At 35.1% G+C, this 22,587-nt stretch overlaps 1 protein-coding gene across 1 annotated transcript in view; it reads right to left on the reverse strand.

Moving 5' to 3' along the window:
• Positions 1-22,532, reverse strand: part of LOC121378911 (RNA polymerase I-specific transcription initiation factor RRN3-like) — a 29,168-nt gene extending 6,636 nt beyond the window's left edge. The window contains exons 1-12 of the mRNA XM_041507295.1: positions 22,414-22,532; positions 13,071-13,120; positions 12,360-12,416; positions 11,743-11,832; positions 11,219-11,357; positions 10,140-10,236; positions 9,059-9,227; positions 6,338-6,421; positions 4,168-4,291; positions 2,674-2,801; positions 2,042-2,172; positions 1,212-1,387 (exon numbers count right to left, since the gene is read on the reverse strand). Coding sequence (XP_041363229.1) covers positions 1,212-1,387; positions 2,042-2,172; positions 2,674-2,801; positions 4,168-4,291; positions 6,338-6,421; positions 9,059-9,227; positions 10,140-10,236; positions 11,219-11,357; positions 11,743-11,832; positions 12,360-12,416; positions 13,071-13,118 — 1,243 coding nt within the window. The 5' untranslated portion in view covers positions 13,119-13,120; positions 22,414-22,532. The remainder of the gene's footprint in view (positions 1-1,211; positions 1,388-2,041; positions 2,173-2,673; positions 2,802-4,167; positions 4,292-6,337; positions 6,422-9,058; positions 9,228-10,139; positions 10,237-11,218; positions 11,358-11,742; positions 11,833-12,359; positions 12,417-13,070; positions 13,121-22,413) is intronic.
• Between the last annotated feature and the right edge of the window lie 55 nt (positions 22,533-22,587).

Raw genomic sequence — 22,587 nt, forward strand, 5'->3', positions numbered from 1 at the left:
ACCTGGCACGTGTGTTGTCAAGAGTTACATCATTGAGACAGCTGTAAACAAACCAGATCAGCACCTGGCACGTGTGTTGTCAAGAGTTACATCATTGAGACAGCTGTAAACAAACCAGATCAGCACCTGGCACGTGTGTTGTCAAGAGTTACATCATTGAGACAGCTGTAAACAAACCAGATCAGCACCTGGCACGTGTGTTGTCAAGAGTTACATCACATCACATCATTGTGAGACAGCTGTAAACAAACCAGATCAGCACCTGGCACGTGTGTTGTCAAGAGTTACATCACTGAGACAGCTGTAAACAAACCAGATCAGCACCTGGCACGTGTGTTGTCAAGAGTTACATCATTGAGACAGCTGTAAACAAACCAGATCAGCACCTGGCACGTGTGTTGTCAAGAGTTACATCACTGAGACAGCTGTAAACAAACCAGATCAGCACCTGGCACGTGTGTTGTCAAGAGTTACATCATTGAGACAGCTGTAAACAAACTAGATCAGCACCTGGCAAATGTGTTGTCAAATTGTTGAGCCAACACCGTAGAAAAGTCTCAAGTAATGGTTTGCTCAGCAGAAGGCTTCACATATGAGTGTGTGTCACATTTAGTTTACATCCCACTGAACTTGGATCTAATCACAAAGACTGTCACTATTAAAAACGTTAAATTGGCTAGGCCAAAGCTGTTAAAACATTTATCCCACATGTGTGAACCTTGATGTAACCTCGGGTAGTGAAGACAATAACAAGATTTGTTTCCACAGGTTCATTTATTAATGATGATCATATGAAAAACCAGACATCTCGTTCTAGTTTGCACTAAAACTCATGTGAAAATATAATAGTTAATCTTTGACTTTGCAGTCATAAATTGAAAGATGTTGTTCAGATCAAAGCAGAACAAAGAATGAGATCGGGTGTGGTTAATTTGGCGGGAACAGGTGGACAAAATACCCAGCATGCAGTGCTACTGTCCTAAGCGTCACTGTATTCAGTCAACCGTCACCTGTCACTAATTACACGTGCCACCGAAAACATACCAAATCAATATCCAATCTAAACCAACCAACCGATAACATTACCCTCACTATTAATATATAAACTGTAATAAGGTAAGTGACTAACTACAAACAATTAATGCCCTAACTATCTAATTAATAATATATTAAATAGCAAAAACTACACTTGGTTACATTGAGATTCGTACCTTTCTTCATTTCAAAGATTTCCTTCTGTCTGAAGCAGAACACATAGAAAACGGCCTGACAGGCCGAGTAGAACGGCCTGTGTCGTGTGATGTCGGCCTGTACAGCGTCCGCACTCGCCTGGTCCAGATAGCCGTGAATCCATGTGACCATCAGGTTTATAACAACCTTCAGGGTACTGAAACACAACATACAAATATAATGTTTAAAGACTAAACCGTTTATCAACAGGAATTTGTTTTACGCAAATAAACTCTTAATTATTTTACTTTGTGGATAGAGAAATATTAAAGTTACTAAAATTTCTAGAATGGTTTTAAGGAAAGTCTGGAATTTTCTTCTTTTTTATTTGGGGGGGGGGGGAGGGTATTTAAAAAATAATTTAAAACGCTTAATTAAATATGAGCACAAGAACTACAGTGAAATAAATAAAATAAAATTCTGTTTTATACATAACAACCACATCTGGATTCTGATGAAACCAAACAATTAAAAACCTTCAGATATGACCATGTCAAAAGAGACTGAACAAATCACAATTAATTTTGTCTTTAACATCACAACTGTTAAATGTATCTATTTAGTACCAAGCAGAACAAGCAGCTAGTATTGTACATGGCATAGTGGTTGCAATAAATACTAGAACTAATTTCATAAAATAATCTTTTGTAAGATATAGGTTAAAAACTGCTGATATGTAATACTAAAAGCTGCTGCATTTCAACATAAATATATTTTAAATAACATGCCCTTATCGTCTGGGAAAATGAGTGCAAACAATTTCTATGTTTGTGCCAATAAGTCTTTAATCCAGTAACATGGCATTTAGTACCTGACAGAAATAAATGTAGCTCTCGACAGAAGACTCCCGATGTAGCCAACAGCACTCTGTCGGAAAATCGTCTGTGTGTTCGGATCTTGAAACTTCTTCCACAAATAATCTATAAAACCTTCACATATGGGCTGAAAATAAAATCAATGACTATAACAATCATGACAACTGTTTTTCAGGATTCATGGACTATAAATCATAACATTTTGCAATGTAGGGCTTCAGGGAATATTATCTTTTTATGTTATTCTCATTACATAAGGCTGAACAGAATATCCATTTGATTCATTTACGACAACATCCTGATACACTATTTATGTTATTCTCATTAAATAAGGCTGAACAGAATATCCATTTGATTCATTTACGACAACATCCAGATACATTATTTGCAGTAGAAATTAAACTAAAAAGTTGACATCCACAGTAATTTTTGACCCCTATATTAATAGCTTTGTTTTTTCCAGTTCATTTACTTAATACCTCTATTTGTTCTTTTGCCATATGTGATCACTAACAATTTTTTTTTTCTTCAGTTTATTCAGTTAGTACCTCTAGGTTTTCCTACTGACTCAGTTCTAAAATGGCCTCCTGAACTATTACAACAACATTAAAGGTATATGTTTACATACCTGCTTGAAGCTACATAAATAGAACATGATAAACTGTACATGGTTCAAGGTAGTGGGGAGAATCGTTCGATCAAACACATAGAGAAACTCCTTGTACAGCTTTTTGGTTGCTTCCCACGCTAACTGACCTGAAATTGAAATTAAATTACCGAATATATATCATGTTATTGATATATTCTAATGCATGATGTCATGTCATAACATTCAGTATGGCAGGACTTCTAGAATGTTTACAAAATCCACTAGCCATGGGATCAATGATTTTAAAAAGTTACTAGCCATGATTAAAAATTCACTAGTCCCACTTTACTACTAGTAATAATCAGATATGTTACCTGAAAAGATTAAAAACACCAAGATTTGGGGGACGGGGGTCGGGGCAGCATATTCATATTTAAATGCAGCATTTGACAACTTTGTTTTCACTAGCCATCTGGCATGGCAATAGTAGTTATTTACTAGCCCAACATTGAATATCACTAGCCATGGGAGTGGGGCTACCATAATCTATAAGCCCTGTCTGGCATGGCAATAGTAGTTATTTACTAGCCCAACATTGAATATCACTAGCCATGGGAGTGGAGCTACCATAATCTAGAAGCCCTATCGGGCTTGGCAGTAGTAGTTATTTACTAGCCCAACATTGAATATCACTAGCCATGGGAGTGGGGCTACCATAATCTATAAGCCCTGTCTGGCATGGCAATAGTAGTTATTTACTAGCCCAACATTGAATATCACTAGCCATGGGAGTGGAGCTACCATAATCTAGAAGCCCTGTCTGGCATGGCAATAGTAGTTATTTACTAGCCCAACATTGAATATCACTAGCCATGGGAGTGGAGCTACCATAATCTAGAAGCCCTGTCTGGCATGGCAATAGTAGTTATTTACTAGCCCAACATTGAATATCACTAGCCATGGGAGTGGGGCTACCATAATCTAGAAGCCCCGAGTATGGTGACCCATTACACAGCAGGGATGAAATATGGGCCAGTGTGCTCCAGTTATTTACATATACTGTGTATTTGAAACTGTTCACAAAGAGCCGAGAACCTGTTCTCATCACACAACTATGCAAAGTAGCAAAGATTTGAGAATGGGAACACATTCATGAACATGTTCTTGCCTCTTCAAAATATTTAGGAACACTAGAAAAGTTTTAAATACATAGTGAGTGGATTGAATGTAACGTCATATCACATTCATCAAATTTTAACCAGTGTGGGGGTGGGTGAGTGAATGTATATTTGCCTGTAGCAGCACTCTGAATGGAGCACAGTATAACGTTCATCAAGTCTTACAAAGAATGAACGAGCTAGTGTAAATACCTGTAGGTGTGGGGGAGGAATGACGGGGTTATTTACCTGTAGCAGCTGCAGTTCCACATTCATAAAATTTTATACAATTGAGTGAAGGATTGCATGGAGAAATAACTAGGAGCATGTATGTGTGTGTGTCTGTGCAAGGGGGGGGGGGGGGGGGGGTATTTACCTGTTGGGCAGCACTCCGACTGAATGTAGCCCAGTACAATATTCATTAAGACATCCAGCTTGTTGGCCATTTCGTGAGACATCTTAGGTGAACATTCTCCATCCTCACACAGCCCACTGTCATCCTACAAACAACAAATACACCTGTAGTCATAGCCCACTGTCATCCTAAACACAACAAATATACCTGTAGTCATAGCCCACTGCCATCCTAAACACAACAAATATACCTGTAGTCATAGCCCACTGTCATCGTAAACACAACAAATACACCTGTAGTCATAGCCTCACTGTCATCCTAAACACAACAAATATACCTGTAGTCATAGCCCACTGTCATCCTAAACACAACAAATATACCTGTAGTCATAGCCCACTGTCATCCTAAACACAACAAATATACCTGTAGTCATAGCCCACTGTCATCCTAAACACAACAAATACACCTGTAGTCATAGCCCACTGTCATCGTAAACACAACAAATACACCTGTAGTCATAGCCCACTGTCATCCTAAACACAACAAATACACCTGTAGTCATAGCCCCACTGTCATCCTAAACACAACAAATACACCTGTAGTCATAGCCCACTGTCATCCTAAACACAACAAATACACCTGTAGTCATAGCCCCACTGTCATCCTAAACACAACAAATACACCTGTAGTCATAGCCCACTGTCATCCTAAACACAACAAATATACCTGTAGTCATAGCCCACTGTCATCCTAAACACAACAAATATACCTGTAGTCATAGCCCCACTGTCATCCTAAACACAACAAATACACCTGTAGTCATAGCCCACTGTCATCCTAAACACAACAAATACACCTATAGTCATAGCCCACTGTCATCGTAAACACAACAAATACACCTGTAGTCATAGCCCACTGTCATCCTAAACACAACAAATACACCTGTAGTCATAGCCCACTGTCATCCTAAACACAACAAATACACCTGTAGTCATAGCCCACTGTCATCCTAAACACAACAAATACACCTATAGTCATAGCCCACACTCATCCTAAACACAATAAATACACCTGTAGTCATAGCCCACACTCATCCTAAACACAATAAATACACCTGTAGTCATAGCCCACTGTCATCCTAAACACAACAAATACACCTGTAGTCATAGCCCCACTGTCATCCTAAACACAACAAATATACCTGTAGTCATAGCCCACACTCATCCTAAACACAATAAATACACCTGTAGTCATAGCCTACTGTCATCCTAAACACAACAAATACACCTGTAGTCATAGCCCACTGTCATCCTTAACACAATAAATATATATGTAGTCATTTTGTCAATCAATGTAATACTGATTCATTTACATACACATTTGTTGTCACATGCCTCATTATCATCCTTCAAAGAATAAATAATCATATTTAATAGTTTGTTCTGAACTGCATGAAATATGACTACTGTCTGAACTACAAACTTTCTTTTTGCCATTTCAAGTATAGCAGAGTATGATTTAAACAGCACACTTTCTTTACTTGCTAGATATATATCTACAAACCATGTCAAGTATAGCAGAGTATGATTTAAACAGCACACTTTCTTTACTTGCTAGATATATATCTACAAACCATGTCAAGTATAGCAGAGTATGATTTAAACAGCACACTTTCTTTACTTGCTAGATATATATCTACAAACCATGTCAAGTATAGCAGAGTATGATTTAAACTGCACACTTTCTTTACTTGCTAGATATATATCTACAAACCATGTCAAGTATAGCAGAGTATGATTTAAACAGCACACTTTCTTTACTTGCTAGATATATATCTACAAACCATGTCAAGTATAGCAGAGTATGATTTAAACAGCACACTTTCTTTACTTGCTAGATATATATCTACAAACCATGTCAAGTATAGCAGAGTATGATTTAAACAGCACTTTCTTTACTTGCTAGATATATATCTACAAACCATGTCAAGTATAGCAGAGTATGATTTAAACTGCACACTTTCTTTACTTGCTAGATATATATCTACAAACCATGTCAAGTATAGCAGAGTATGATTTAAACAGCACACTTTCTTTACTTGCTAGATATATATCTACAAACCATGTCAAGTATAGCAGAGTATGATTTAAACAGCACACTTTCTTTACTTGCTAGATATATATCTACAAACCATGTCAAAAATAGCCGAATCTTCTTCCATCTCCTCCTCTTCATTCCCCTCTGCCGCATTGATGTCTTCCCGGGATGCATGTACCTGGTGATATTCAGTAAAATATTTCATTTTATGTGACAGTGTGGTACCCAGCTATTAATAACAATATTTCATCAACATTTGTTACCTACATTCACTGCTGATCAGCAGGCCCTTTTATCAATGAGTGTTTTAAATATATAGAGGCTATTTCATGGGTGTTTTCGAATGTGATTTTTATGTCAACTTGTGATGTGTGAAAATCATATTTTCACTCATTGCGAGTTGACATAAAAATCATATTTGAAAAAACCCCATGAAATGGTCTATTTGTTTTATACATCTTTCCTAATTTTTGACAATATTTTTCACTTTTTTAAATATCTTTCACTTATTATAGCGAAAACACGTAACACCGTGATATATTTCTCTTATTATACCGAAAACACGTAACACCGTGATATATTTCACTTATTATACCGAAAACACGTAACACCGTGATATATTTCTCTTATTATACCGAAAACACGTAACACCGTGATATATTTCTCTTATTATACCGAAAACACGTAACACCGTGATATATTTCTCTTATTATACCGAAAACACGTAACACCGTGATATATTTCTCTTATTATAGCGAAAACACGTAACACCGTGATATATTTCTCTTATTATAGCGAAAACACGTAACACCGTGATATATTTCTCTTATTATAGCGAAAACACGTAACACCGTGATATATTTCGCTTATTATACCGAAAACACGTAACACCGTGATATATTTCTTCGGATAGAACTTTTCCAGAAAATGTACTTGACCACAGACTTTTTAAAAGAAATTTGAATAAAAATTATCTTTATTTAATTATTAAATAAACATTTATTTAACAATTCTGCTGTGTAAACATACCTGACAAAGCGATTCTTAAAAAAAAAAAAAAACCCACAGAAACAAAACAAATCGAACATTGTTAAAATTTAACTAACACTCAACGACAAGACATTGTGTCATCATTATTTAGCTTCATATTCAATTCATTTTAGTTATCGTAATTGCAATTAATTTCCCTTTTTTATTGGTACAGTTGTTTAAACTACATTTTTTTTTTTTCAAATACGATCAGATGCATTGGATATCATCAAACTTAAACACGAAGAAACGACACAAAGGGAGATAATTGCTGTAAAACCTTTGATTAAGTAGACTTTCCCATCTAAAATTACAAAACTGACCAATTACGTAGTACCAAAGAAAAGAAAATTATCACATGGGTATCGTGAGTGGTCGTTTTTACTCTAACGCACCCTACCAATAGGCCTAATAATATGCTTCTTTTTTTTTTTAAAGAGAGAAAAATACTATAACCCCATTTCGTTCTATTGATGCAAATTGAAATATATTTAGTTAAAAAGTTGATTATACTCTCAAGTCATTTATGTTGTTTTACAAGTCAGGTTAATGAAAGTGAAGCGCCTTGTAAATTAGAGCGTTTGTTTACACTGTGCATACAGATCTCATTATGTACAGCCCGAACATGAAAAATGCGATATTTCCTAAAAAACAAATTAATTATTTTTTTACATATTTAAATACATCATATCGAGGTGTATCTTTATGCTAAATATGAACAGTATACACCTCGGCATTAGCATCCGAGTTTTGGTTTTGTCTCCGGGTTACTTTCGGGCTCCGGGCTGTAAATTGGGCGACCGGTCTGGTCTGGCACCATCGGTTTCTCCACCCTCCGACTCGCTATCCATTTTTTCTTCAGTATCACTGTTGTAAGTAAATGTGTGTCTTTCTTCATTTACTAACAGCTCAAATTGATACGGCAAAACGTTTTGCGAACGAACACTCATTGTTTTGGTAAGCTGTGCAAGTCTTAGATTCTTTATGAGTGGTACGGAATAATGCTTTTAAGTGTAAGGCTTCAGATCAAGCGACGCGTCTCTGACGTCACAGACCTCATGATTGCCCTGCTCATTAAAGATCGGCAATTTCCGCTAAGAGCTCGTATCTGGGGGGTTTTTATGGAGATATTTTAAGTAATTAATTTTTTTTTTTTTTTTTTTTTTTAGGTGATTCAATTTATAATTAATTGTACATGGTTTGTGTCAAATATAGGTTACGTGACATGTTTCCTTTAAACACGAAGAAACGACACAAAGGGAGATAATTTAATCATGAACTTTTACAAAAAAGTAAATACAATTTCTATACTACTTGATTTTATCATCCTCATTTTTTTTTATGGTTGTCAATTGGTATATGTATCAAAATCAACATTTGTGGTGGTGTGCAATTACATAAAGATGTTTTTTGAAATAATAATAAATCATTATGGTGGTTTAGATTTGATGTCAATGAAGTATTTTCTGTTAACAAAAATCCATTGAGGCGACTAGTTTGTGTATATATATAAGCAATATTCATTCAGTAATTCAAATGAATTACGACTTTTTTCAAGACCAACATACAATTTGTCAAGTAAACTCCTGACATTAATCATACTTCTTAAAATATATTTTTAAAATTAATATTAACAGTCAACCATGGAATTGTTCGTAGCCTTGTTGCTTAACCTTGAAATAGTTTGTTACGCTAAAACATAGAATAAAAGGCAATTAAATACACATACAATAATTTCATTGAAAATATTCTAATAACATGAAAAGCTAACGGGTACTGCTCTTACGTCAATGTTGATCATTCTGTCGACGATGATATCGAGAATCGACTTCCTCTCCTGTGGTATGTACTTGGTGATCTCGAGCAGGTTTCTCACGTAACACTCCTGACAGTATGTGTGCAGCATAATGAACGGGAAATTCTTTACAAGCAGAGGAATCAGTAGAGTGGGGGTCCTGTGGGAAAACAATAATATACCAATAAAAAAAGAAAAGAAACACCAGGGATGCAATATCCCATTTAAAATATAAGCAGAAACAAAGCTGATAACTATACACTGTATACATCAATAAAGGTTAAAAAAATATGTTATATGTAAAAAAACATTCTGAAATTACCAGGCCCTAATCTAGAATAATCAGGGCTTGTAGAATTTTATAAAAATCCACTGTCCATGGGATCAGTGATTTTAAAAATGTACTAGCCATGATTAAAAATTAACTAGCCCTACTTTAAATAAATATAACTTTACTAATAGTAAGAATCACATATGTGATTGAGGGAGATTGAGCTTAAAAATCCTTATATTGGGGTGGAAAATATGTAAATGCAGCATTTGACATTTGACAAGGATCTTTTTTCCCACAAGCCGTCAGACTAGTTGTTGTAATTATTTTCTAGCCCAACACTGAATATCACTAGCCATGGAAGTGGGGCTACCATAATCTAGAAGCACTGGAATTGAAAAAGTAGGAGAAGTGACTTGTCTCTTCCCAGAATAAAGGGGAGACGTTTGATAAAAACAGGCTAAGTGAACATTTATCGGTACATTTTGTAACGTTTCGCCAGTTTCCGCGTTTAATTGGAAAAATTCTGAATTTTACTCTGTTCTAATCATAATATTTCGATATATCTTAACGACGGCACTGAGGATTATACTCAAATGGGTACTACCTTAACGACAGCACCAAGGATTATACTCACATGGGTACTATCTTAACGATGGCACTGAGGAATATACTCACATGGGTACTATCTTGACGACGGCACTGAGGATTATACTCACATGGGTACTATCTTAACAACAGCACTGAGGATTATATTCACATGGGTACTATCTTAACAACAGCACTGAGGATTATACTCACATGGGTACTATCTTAACGACGGCACTGAGGATTTTGTGAACGTTGCCAAAACGCAGACTGTCTTTCATCCGAGACTCTTTATCTGGTTTGTGCTTTTCTAAAGAAAACAAAACAAAACAAATACAGTACTTTGGAAATAATATTTTGAAAGTAAAAATAATTATCACTTTGTTCAGTATATTAATGACCAATATTTATTACAAATAGAACAAGCAATAATTCTTCTTTTTTTAAATTTAAATATCACCTACTGTACTCAAATCTGTTCCTTATTACACCTCAGAACATTTTAAATGTACAACTATTTGGCGTCCAACATATCTTTATTAAAACACTTGATCAAAATAGCCAGGAGAAGACACTCTGGCTATGTACGTAGGTTCTCAGGCATCAAATAACTTGTGAATGATCGTTCTGGTTCCCAGGAGGTTCCCACAAAAGCTATGGAATTTTATTCTCCACAAAATCAAGTTATAAACAAAAACACCGCCACCTAATTAGATGGAAGCACATTAAAGTTACAGTTTGTTTTGTTTAACGACACCACTAGAACAAATTGACTATTGGATGTGAAAATATAGAAAATTGTAATTTTGAAATAGTCTTATGAGAGGAAACCTGCTATATTTTGTTACACCAGACATGGTGCATTGGTTGGAACAAGAAATAGTCCAACGATGGCAATTTATCCCAAACCGACAGCGCATCAATCAAACGTGCAAAAACATTAAATATCTCAACTAGCTCTGACACTCGCCAAATTCACCAATTGTGAATTTTTAAAGCAGTTGGCTAATTTTATTTTAATTTAGCAAACTGATTTTATGTAATAATTGACATTTTTAAAGAAAAAAACTGATGATTTCTGCAATTTTTTGAAGTTTAATAAACAATTTGGCGAAATGTTTTGCTCACCCACAGCTAGCCCTGAAATTGTTTCTACCTACACAATTTGAATAGTTAAACACTAAAAGTTGCAAGTATTTTATTAAAATAATCAGTTGGTTTCTTGTCGCTCAGTGGGACAATCTCTGGAGGTCCGTCTTACACTAATCATGAGCGGTTGTTAAAGCACTCACTGTCGCACTTAGCCCAGAAGTGTTTGACAATCATCTTGAGCCCGGCCTGGAGGTACGAGGTGTGCGCTGACATCAGGTTGAGGAAGAATAACTGGTACTCCTTAACAACCTTTGTCTCGCGGTCCGGCCAGTCCACTTTCTGAAAACAAACACTCCTATTAGTGTAACAGAACTCATCAGTCTTTATCCTGGAACAAAAACTCTTTTTACAGAACTCATCTATCTTCTGGACCCCTCAAAACATGATAAATGTAGTTTGCCAATGTAAATTCACATATTTGTAGATAAAACCTTGGCCTGCAAAAGTATACAAAAATGGAAGAACACAAGAAAACATTTAACAACTTCTACAATGTACAAACAGGGCTCACTAAATGGTATAGCCACTTTGTGTAATAATCAGCAGTTGGCTAATTTGGCAATGGACAGGGCGAGCTTGTCAGCAAAAATGCAATACTTACATTCATTTGTACCAGCTAGTTATAGAACAATACAACAAAACACGTTAAAGTATATAACCTTACCAGGAGTAACCCGACCAGGATTTCATGATCCTTGTCAAGGAGAGAAATGCATTCTCTCAGCTCTCTCAGGTACAACACAAGCTTCGATGACTGGAAATAAGAAAACGTAAATATATAACACAAACTTTGAGATCACCCACTGTGATACAAAAATAAAAACCTACACTAAATTTGGTACAGAATACATATATCTCAAGATACTGTAAACGATGAAAAACGTTTGTTTCGTTTAACAACACCCCTATATTTTTCTATTAGTAGCAAGGGATATTTTATATGTACTTTTTCATAGACTACGGGTTGTAAATGATAAAAAAAATTATAATAAGTAATTTGACGTTTTATAACATCATAGTGTGCACAACATTTTTCTGTTCACCCTTGAAAGAAAAAAACAAATCAATCCTAAAATAAATTTCACATATTGTTAGACTGTTATTAGCATTGTAGTCCAGTGAGCATGATCAGCAATTAGCAAGTGGGTCGTTCTATGGTAGTACTGATAAAGCAGAAAGAAGACTTCCAAAATATGTTTACCTAAAGTACTAAACACTGAATCCGAAAGGAGTAATTTTTTAATATATTGTAATATTATCGAAACTATTCTTCAAAGTTACCTCTATCTGCGAGTATGCCAACTTGCTTAAAAATATGTCATATTCTTTTCTTGTGCCCTGAAAAAGTATAAATATTTTTTTTTATATAAAATAAAGAAGAAAACTACTGATCGTATTCTCAACAATTCTGTGTTAGTTATTCAAATTGATTAATTCTCACAAATTAATCATATCACAAACATATATCTATTTTATTTATCAACTTACCAGGGCTAGCTCTGGGGCAGCAAACCATTTCACCAAATTATTTATATAGCTTCAAAAACTGCACAAACCCAGTTACTTTGTGACAAAATATCCATTATTTTATGAAATTATTTATATAGCTTCAAAAACTGCACAAACCCAGTTACTTTGTGACAAAATATCCATTATTTTATGAAATTATTTATATAGCTTCAAAAACTGCACAAACCCAGTTACTTTGTGACAAAATATCCATTATTTTATCAAATTATTTATATAGCTTCAAAACCTGCACAAACCCAGTTACTTTCTGACAAAATATCCATTATTTTATCAAATTATTTTGTCAAATGAAAATAAAATTTGCCAATTGTTTTTGAAATTCACAATTGGCGAATTTGGCGAGTGCTAGAGCTGGCCCTGACTGGCAAATATTTAATTTTTACTTCGAGTAGATTTCAATCAACTGTTTTTATTTGTTATGTTATTTTGTAAATAAAATTAATTAATTATAATTAAACTCACAGTGTTGTATGCTTCTATAATATCTGCGACCTTCATTGATGAGTTCATATCTAAAAAATAATACAAATCAATAAAATTCCAACCGGTTATGAATACTGTGCATTCATGGCAAATGGAGGGGACTGGTAAAGACCTTTCCATACAACACCAAAAAAACAAAAGGTATCTGCTATTAAGGGAAATGATGTCAAAATATAGACATCAAGTCAGGTTTTTAAATGAAACTATATTTATATTTTATCCATATAACTATTTTTTTTAAATACCACTGGCTAGGCAAAGATTCCCACTCTAACATAACAATAACCTTGCATTTGATGTTAAATATCCAACGTCATATAACCATAAATAAAATGTGTTGAGTGTGTCGTTAAATAAACCATTTCTTTGATGTTAAATATCATTATAACGACAATTTTCCAGTTAGCTGATAACATTCATATATTTCACATATTGATCACTAATATACACACTACAGGAAGAAACCTGTCAGTACGTACGTATTTAACCAGAACATTGTTGAAAAGGGGTTGTTTGGTTTCTTTCTGCAGTGTGCATGTATAGTAGAGTAATCAATAGTCGTGCACATCACATTTTTTCTAAAGCTCGTGAGCATGCACGAATCAGTGATGTCATATTTATCAACAAATGATAAAACAACACTTCCTGGTCCGTTAAAGGGACATTCCTGAGTTTGCTGCATTGTAAGATGTTTCCGACTAATAAAATATTTATACGATTAAACTTACATATTAAATATATTTTCTTGTTTAAAATATCGGGAGTCTGTATATTCAATGTGTTTCTGGTCATCTTAATATTAGTAAGAAGCCCAAACTGGATTTTGTCTTTAAATAATTTCGTATGTACGAAAAAAATAATAAAATTTAAGAAATAAAATGAAATTTAACATAGTACAGGGATCTCACTGACCCTCAAAAAGTGTCTTTTGAAGCATGGAACTTGGACAGGACTCTTAGTTTTTTAGTTTTAACTTAAAATCCTATTATGACACTCCCCAAATTTCACAAGAAAGCTCAAATGATCCCCAATGGAGACAGTCCAGTGAGAACCCTGCTAGTAGTACAAATATTAGAATGATCAGAAACACGTTTAATATACAGCCGCTAATATTAGAACGATCAGAAACACGTTTAATATACAGCCGCTAATATTAGAACGATCAGAAACACGTTTAATATACAGCCGCTAATATTAGAACGATCAGAAACACGTTTAATATACAGCCGCTAATATTAGAACGATCAGAAACGACAGTTTAATATACAGCCGCTAATATTAGAACGATCAGAAACACGTTTAATATACAGCCGCTAATATTAGAACGATCAGAAACACGTTTAATATACAGCCGCTAATATTAGAACGATCAGAAACACGTTTAATATACAGCCGCTAATATTAGAACGATCAGAAACACGTTTAATATACAGCCGCTAATATTAGAACGATCAGAAACACGTTTAATATACAGCCGCTAATATTAGAACGATCAGAAACACGTTTAATATACAGCCGCTAATATTAGAACGATCAGAAACACGTTTAATATACAGCCGCTAATATTAGAACGATCAGAAACACGTTTAATATACAGCCGCTAATATTAGAACGATCAGAAACACGTTTAATATACAGCCGCTAATATTAGAACGATCAGAAACACGTTTAATATACAGCCGCTAATATTAGAACGATCAGAAACACGTTTAATATACAGCCGCTAATATTAGAACGATCAGAAACACGTTTAATATACAGCCGCTAATATTAGAACGATCAGAAACACGTTTAATATACAGCCGCTAATATTAGAACGATCAGAAACACGTTTAATATACAGCCGCTAATATTAGAACGATCAGAAACACGTTTAATATACAGCCGCTAATATTAGAACGATCAGAAACACGTTTAATATACAGCCGCTAATATTAGAACGATCAGAAACACGTTTAATATACAGCCGCTAATATTAGAACGATCAGAAACACGTTTAATATACAGCCGCTAATATTAGAACGATCAGAAACACGTTTAATATACAGCCGCTAATATTAGAACGATCAGAAACACGTTTAATATACAGCCGCTAATATTAGAACGATCAGAAACACGTTTAATATACAGCCGCTAATATTAGAACGATCAGAAACACGTTTAATATACAGCCGCTAATATTAGAACGATCAGAAACACGTTTAATATACAGCCGCTAATATTAGAACGATCAGAAACACGTTTAATATACAGCCGCTAATATTAGAACGATCAGAAACACGTTTAATATACAGCCGCTAATATTTTATGCAGAAACATATATTTGATATGTAATTACAATCGTTAAAAAGTCTCTGTTTGTCGATAACATCTTAAATATTGAAGCAAACTCAGGAATGTCCCTTTAACAAAATATGTCTCAAATGAAAAACATTTTGATTAGTGATTTACATCATTTGTTTTTCCATCAGTGAAACTTCAGTTTTCTCCAATACCATATACAAGGGTCCAGAGATGGAAATTACCGAACATGTAATAGAATGGAGTGCGCAACATTTTACATAGTACGCCAAAAGTGGGTTCTATTTAAAAACTTGCTATAGCAAATGAGTTTGGCAGTAAATATTAATAACAAATAGTGTGTTATATCCAGCAAAGGACAAACTATTTAAGTAAATAATATTTGTTTTATTTCTTTTCAGTTACACCTGTTTACTTTACTGTTTTTTCTTAGGTGCACGACTATTGTTTACTTCAGGATTATGATATATTACTATTATCATCAGTGGTCAATATGATCGGAATATTCGAATCCATGATGTTTCGCCCCTCAATAGGATGTCAGTTTGCCCCCAAGTGCAAAACCAGTTTGCCCCCACAAACGTACCAGTTCGCCCCCAGTCAGTTCGGGTCATGGAAATCCTGGAAAGTCATGGAATATGTATGTACCTCTTATGCCCGAGTGTAATAAACTTCTGTTCTGATATACGTGTTTGTTCTGTGTTACACTAAACACTGTTAGAACAAAAGACCAATCAGAAAGCATGTGACTTGTTCAAGTCGGTGAGACATTTCCGGTAGAACAATATCAAGAGTTTACTGTTAAAACATTTAATCAGTACTAGCGAAAGTTTTCAAAGTGACGGTAATAAAACATATTTTGTTACAATGCCAGGGAAGTGTAAAGATGGTTGGATTCAACATGAAAATTATGTCAAAGAAATTACTCCCAAGTACTTCGTTTCGGCCTGAGCCATGTTTTCTATCAACAGATGACATGTGTTGTTTTAGCGGCAATTAATGTTTCTGTCTAAATCCGTTCGTGTATCATTGTTTTGACATGATAGATTCAAAACAATAAAAGGGTTACTACAAAACACGCCTTCATAAAATATTAATCAACTAGTTTATTACGCTGTAACGTGAGCGTGGGACTGTTACTTTATGTCGCGCATGCGCTGATGTGACTATGTGAAATGGAGTACCAGTATTGAATTTTTTCGTGTGACAAAAAGTGTTTTTCTTTCTTTTTTCTCACTTCCACCCTGTGTTGAATAGTTAGAAATCACTACCATGGGATGATAATACAAATCAAGTAATTACGTTTTGCTTTTGGAAGGCAGTTTATTCTTTTTTAGTTCATAACAATTTCCTGCTGGCATAAACCTAAAATAAACACGCTTTAACATCCCTCTAAAGAAACAGTACACTAATTGTTTAAAAGTAACAAATAATTGGGGGCGAACTGACTAAAAGTTGGGGGCGAACTGACAAATATTTGGGGGCGAACAGGCAAACAGTTGGGGGTGAATCGTCTTGGGGGCAAACTGGTACATGGGGCGAACAGGTCAAACTGGGGGTGAACTGACTGGGGGGCAAAACGTCTGGTACCCGGAATATTCAATATGTGAAATATTTTTTGATGAACTCACAAATGATCATTATTATTATAATAATACTTAACGTCAAGCACAGGCTTATTGCTGTAATCAGAGCAGGAATTTTTGCTACCCAGTATGGGCTTATCTCTGACAGAGTGCTTTTATAACCTATCAAACCCGCTAGGGGCGCAGCTGCGCCCATATTCCGAAATGCTACGAGTTTGGTTCACAACTGGGGTGATGTTCAAGGCCAGAATACGCTTATTTTGATGACGATTTTGCACGTTTCTTTGGTTGTTATGACAAGTACACATCTTCCGATTGATGTATATCCTGTTTCCGAACTTGAATGACTACAAAAATACTTTTTTTGAGGCAAGTGAAACTTTGAATACTTTTTATTTTGTCCCAAAAAGGGCGATTTCACTGAGATATTGATAAATATCTATAGTAATATAATAAAACAGCATAAATATTTTTTTTTGTTGTAAATTTAAAACCCTAACAACTTTGTTTAATTTGACATCGAAAATATTACAAGAGAGGTAACTCTGATCCACTGACCCGCAAAAGCGAAAATACAGAATTTCACAGCAGGGACACATTTTGATAAAATTAAACGTATTTGATGCTTTGTCATTATTTATCCACCCATTATTAACTTTTTGGGTAGAATATATATCATACTAAAGCGTTATTTTTAGAAGACAATGCACATTGAATTCAAAATAACTTAAAATATTGTTTTGCTTATCATGATGACTCAGCAGTTTCTGATAGCTGAAGTTGATTTTAAAAAACATTTTGATAATGCACAACTATTCAAATATAGACATGTAAATCTATTTTCATGTAAATCATTTGAATGAGTTTAGCATATGACTGGACCAATTTTATACAAAAGAATAGTATTAATGCAATGGAAATAAATTATTAAGCATAATACAGAGAATTTGTACTTTTTAAGTCCGTTATATTTGTAAATACATTTTTTAAAGAAAATGTTTCAGGTACCATAACTTCTCACATTGTGACATAAACTTCAATTTTTTGGTAACCAAGTAACATTAAATTCTAAGTATAATTATACTTTTCCATCACTTCATCGATGAATTTTACTGTTAAAAATGGTAAAGAATTAATTATTTGTAAAAGATAATAAACTGTAAAGTAGACGAGATTAGCATATTTAATACAGGGGAACATTTGTATAGCACCACGATCCACTCTGCAAGTTTCAGATATATAGCTACACAATGCTAAAACATTAAATAGTAGTTGTTAATCAATTCTTAAATTGATAGCACTGTCACTAATCAAAATCTAATCACATTTATGTGCAAAATAGTTGTACACATTCCAATAAAATCCTCAATTGAAGTCTCAGTCTATTTATAAATAAGAAAAAATATAATGTCTCACGATTTAATTCTATTAATGCTAGTAATCATATTTCTTTTTTAATGAAGAACTCTGCTGAACATTAAGTTTCTGATTAAAATTGGCATATGTGAGGTGGCACTATTGGTAGCCTTTTGAACAGGTGAAAATAACTACATACAGAAAAAACATTTGAAGGTGTGTTTCATCTGATGTAATGAATATTTCTATTTACAAATATTGTCAAACTAATTACAATATTTGAAACAAAAAGATAAACAGCCATGGTCATAATGGGTATTTTTCTTTATTCCAGGAAATCTGTAGTCTCTGTGTGTCTATGGAGAAACCTGAAATGGAAACGGAGTGGGAGAGTACACGTGGTTATGAGACAACTTTCAGTAGATTCAATTATACTTCAAGCTTGATGCTGTTATGTTATTTGTTTCCAACTGTGACAGAACCTGGAACAGAAATGAAGTGTGTGACAATAATTCATAGACAAATTTAGACTAATACTCTTTCATGGATGCTAAATTTGGTAGATCTAGCCATAATTTTTTAATTATAATTCAAAGTGGTATATAGTTATATTTATAATAATTCATTGTTTGTATTTGTTTTTATAAAGCACTTTATTGAACCAAAATAATCATAGCTGCATTTAGTAAATTATTTAGCACATGTGTGACTGCTGTCTCATGCCATAAGTGTTTCAGCTACTAAAATATGTTTTGGGGATATTTTATCTGGATAGAAATTTACCTTTCTGATATTGTATGAGTGTTTGGACATTCCTTTCAAAGGTGAAATATGTCTACTTACATTGCTTTGTTTCTAATAATGATATTGAAGGTGTAAAGTATGTAAATATTTATGTAAGAAATTGATTAAACATATTGGCCTATCACTGGCATTCGTCGTGTTATAAGTTTTTACTGGTTTGAGTTAAAAGACTGGTACATATAAGTTTTATTGCATCTTTTATTGAAAGCTTCAAGTGTTCAATATTATTATGAGTCTAAGTAAATATAAATATATAAATATATAAATATATATACATACTACATACATACATACATACATATATATACTACTCAAAAGAATTTAAGGGTCAGACGATATTTTCGACATTATTTTCTGAATGTCAATTATATTAGCTAGACCATAATGTCACGCATGGTATTGTTCCATTTTGACGAAAGTGGGTCTAAGCAACCCATAAATGAATTAAAATCCACTGTCATTGACACTGTCGACTAGTTCTAATGGCGAAAACATGCTTACATTTGCACGTAAATTAGGGCGAAAGCGAAAGGTCTGCTAAGTGCCCATAACTTGCTTTTTCACAAAGCGCTTCATTTGCACGCTTTGCACGTGTATTCCATGTTCCCAATGCTGAATTTCCGTATAATTGGAGCTTGCGTTCGTGTACGGTGCACACTCCAAATTCGACAATGGTACGACTTCAACTGACTATCGAAGATCGAGGAAGGGCTATTGCTTGGCTTCAGGATGGCAATACGCAAAGAAATGTTGCTCTGAGACTTGGTGTCAGTCAAAGTGTCGTTGGCCGACTGTGGCAACGGTACCAAGCAACGAATTCTGTTCGAAATCGTCCACGTTCGGGAAGACCCCGAAGCACTACAAATAGAGAGGACCGCTACATCACCAATATGGCTCTACGTCAACGCACAACCACTGCACGCCGATTACGTGACAATCTGCGGACTGCGACTGGAACTCGAGTGTCTGATCAAACCATACGCAATCGTCTGAGAGCCAATAATCTACGCTGCCGTCGCCAGGCTGTTCGACCACCACTCCTACCACGTCACAGAACGGCCAGACATCACTGTTGCACGCTTCATCTGCGGTGGCAACGTGTTCAGTGGGGTCGAGTGATGTTCACTGATGAGTCCAGGTTTAGTCTCCAGTTCAACGACGGTCGGGTTCGTGTCTACAAACGTCCTGGGGAGCGCTTCGCTGACGTTAACGTTAGACAACGTCACCGGTTCGGTGGTGGCAGCGTCATGGTGTGGGGCGGCATCTCTATCCACCACAGGACCCCCCTCTATGTGGTGGATGGCAATCTGAATGGAATCCGCTATCTGAATGAGATTATCCGGCCGTTGGTTCTCCCAGGCCTTCAGCAGATTGGTGGCTGGGCAGTTCTGCAGGATGACAATGCCAGACCCCACCGCGCCAGGGTGGTAACGGACTTTCTCAGACAACAAGGTATCACCAGGATGGATTGGCCAGCATATTCGCCTGACTTGGCCCCAATAGAGCACGCCTGGGACGAATTAGGCAGGAGAGTTCGGGATAACCATGCCCCTCCGGCCAACCTTCATGATCTGGGTCAACTTCTTATGGCAGAGTGGCAGGCCATTCCCCAAGAGTTCTTCAGAGCAACAGCACGAGGCAACGATGTGTCGAGTGTATTCGCGCCAGGGGTGGATTCACACACTATTAAACAAATGTTCTAATGTGTAAAATCCATGTTTGACAACCTTCAACTTTGACAGCATGTCATGTGACTTTCTTGTTTACAGTGACGTTTATTTGTGGGTTTTTGTAAATATGGAACAATAAATAAAAAATTTGGTGTAGTTTACATCATCATCTAATACACTCTGAAACTTATTTGGTTATAAATTTTTGACCCTTAAATTCTTTTGAGTGGTATATATATATATTTTAAATATTTTGAAATAAGAAGCTTATTTTTTTATGTAACTTGTATCCACTTTCCATCTGCGATCTAAACCTTTATGTTTTCCTTTTTATTATTGGTCTGGATGTACATAAGCGTGAATAAATGTGAACTGAAAATGTTATTGTGATGTAACATTTGCATAAATTATTATGTCATTAAATTACGTATTCCAAGATTTCTGTGTATTTTTGTCATTTTGGAGCGGTTTCGAACCTACCCCAAGAATACATATGTTATCAAAAATAATAGTAACCCTTTATATTTTCACTTGAAATTTTCAGAGATGCAATATTGATAACTGCTTGTAACATCTATAAGCTTACAACAGAATTTTCTCTGTTATTTTTTGGTTTACAAAAGTGGACGTAAATGACAATTAAAATCGTCATGTCGGCCACGTTTGGTCACAGAAGTATCGCCAATTGTCGAAAACCGTACGAAATCGAAAACCGTATTATTTTACTTCCGGGTATTTTGTAATGTCTCCACATGTTCGATCGTTGATACAAGAACTTCTTGTTAAGGAAGTACATTTAAAACAAATTTCCTTAAAAATGCGGGGAAAAAAGTAAGAATAACTTTTATGCACATTGAAATGTATTATTACAGTTAATTTGCACCCTGGAATCTTAATGAATGCAATGCAAATGCATCCCTAAACAGCAACAGGTGCACGACGGAATCCACATAACCAAATACGTCTGCTAGCACTGCCAAATGAGTAATGATGGATCATTTCTGGATAGCCACTTTTAGGTCACGTGACTGTCATGTTACTGTTTTCGCGGGAAAAAGCCGATTTTATGTTGTTGCCATTACGTTGATAACGTCATGGTACGGTTTTCGATGCTGCTTTTAAAATGATGTTTTCTTACCACCTGGTGTAATTTTTGATGGAACTGAGATAACATGCGAGTATGTACTTACCTTTTCATACATTTTATTTCTAAATTGAACAAGGTAAACATTAATGTCGTTTAATTGATAGCCTGACATGACTGAGCATGCACACCAGCCATTTCCTCTTAGTCGTACGGTTTTCGATTAAACGAGGATACAAATTACAAGGCTACTAGTACTACGACTTTATTTTGCTTCATTTGGATAATATAGTGATTTTTTTTCAATAAGAGCAACAGATTTAATGAAACTATGACCATAAAGAAAAAGAAATTATTTTTTTTAAATTTGGTCTGCGGTACCTAGTCTAGGTCTCAAACTCGTGCTAGTTTTCGCCTAAAATTTATGGTAAAATGACACCAATCCCCAAATAGCACATTATTAAAAAAAATTAAGCAATACAAGAAATTGTGACGCACACATTTCGTTTCCTACATTTTACCTATTATATGTGCTGCAGTGTGTACTGCTTTTCAAGAAGTTGTCAGTTCCAAATTGTTATAATGATCATCATGATGGATTTCACAAACGAGTGACATGTGGATAGCGCCATATTTCTTCTTCCGCTCTAAGAAATTTACCCCCACCAGACTGGAGCATACGTACAGGTGTATTT

The sequence above is a fragment of the Gigantopelta aegis genome, chromosome 8 (assembly GCF_016097555.1).
Source record: "Gigantopelta aegis isolate Gae_Host chromosome 8, Gae_host_genome, whole genome shotgun sequence".
Taxonomy (NCBI): domain Eukaryota; kingdom Metazoa; phylum Mollusca; class Gastropoda; order Neomphalida; family Peltospiridae; genus Gigantopelta; species Gigantopelta aegis.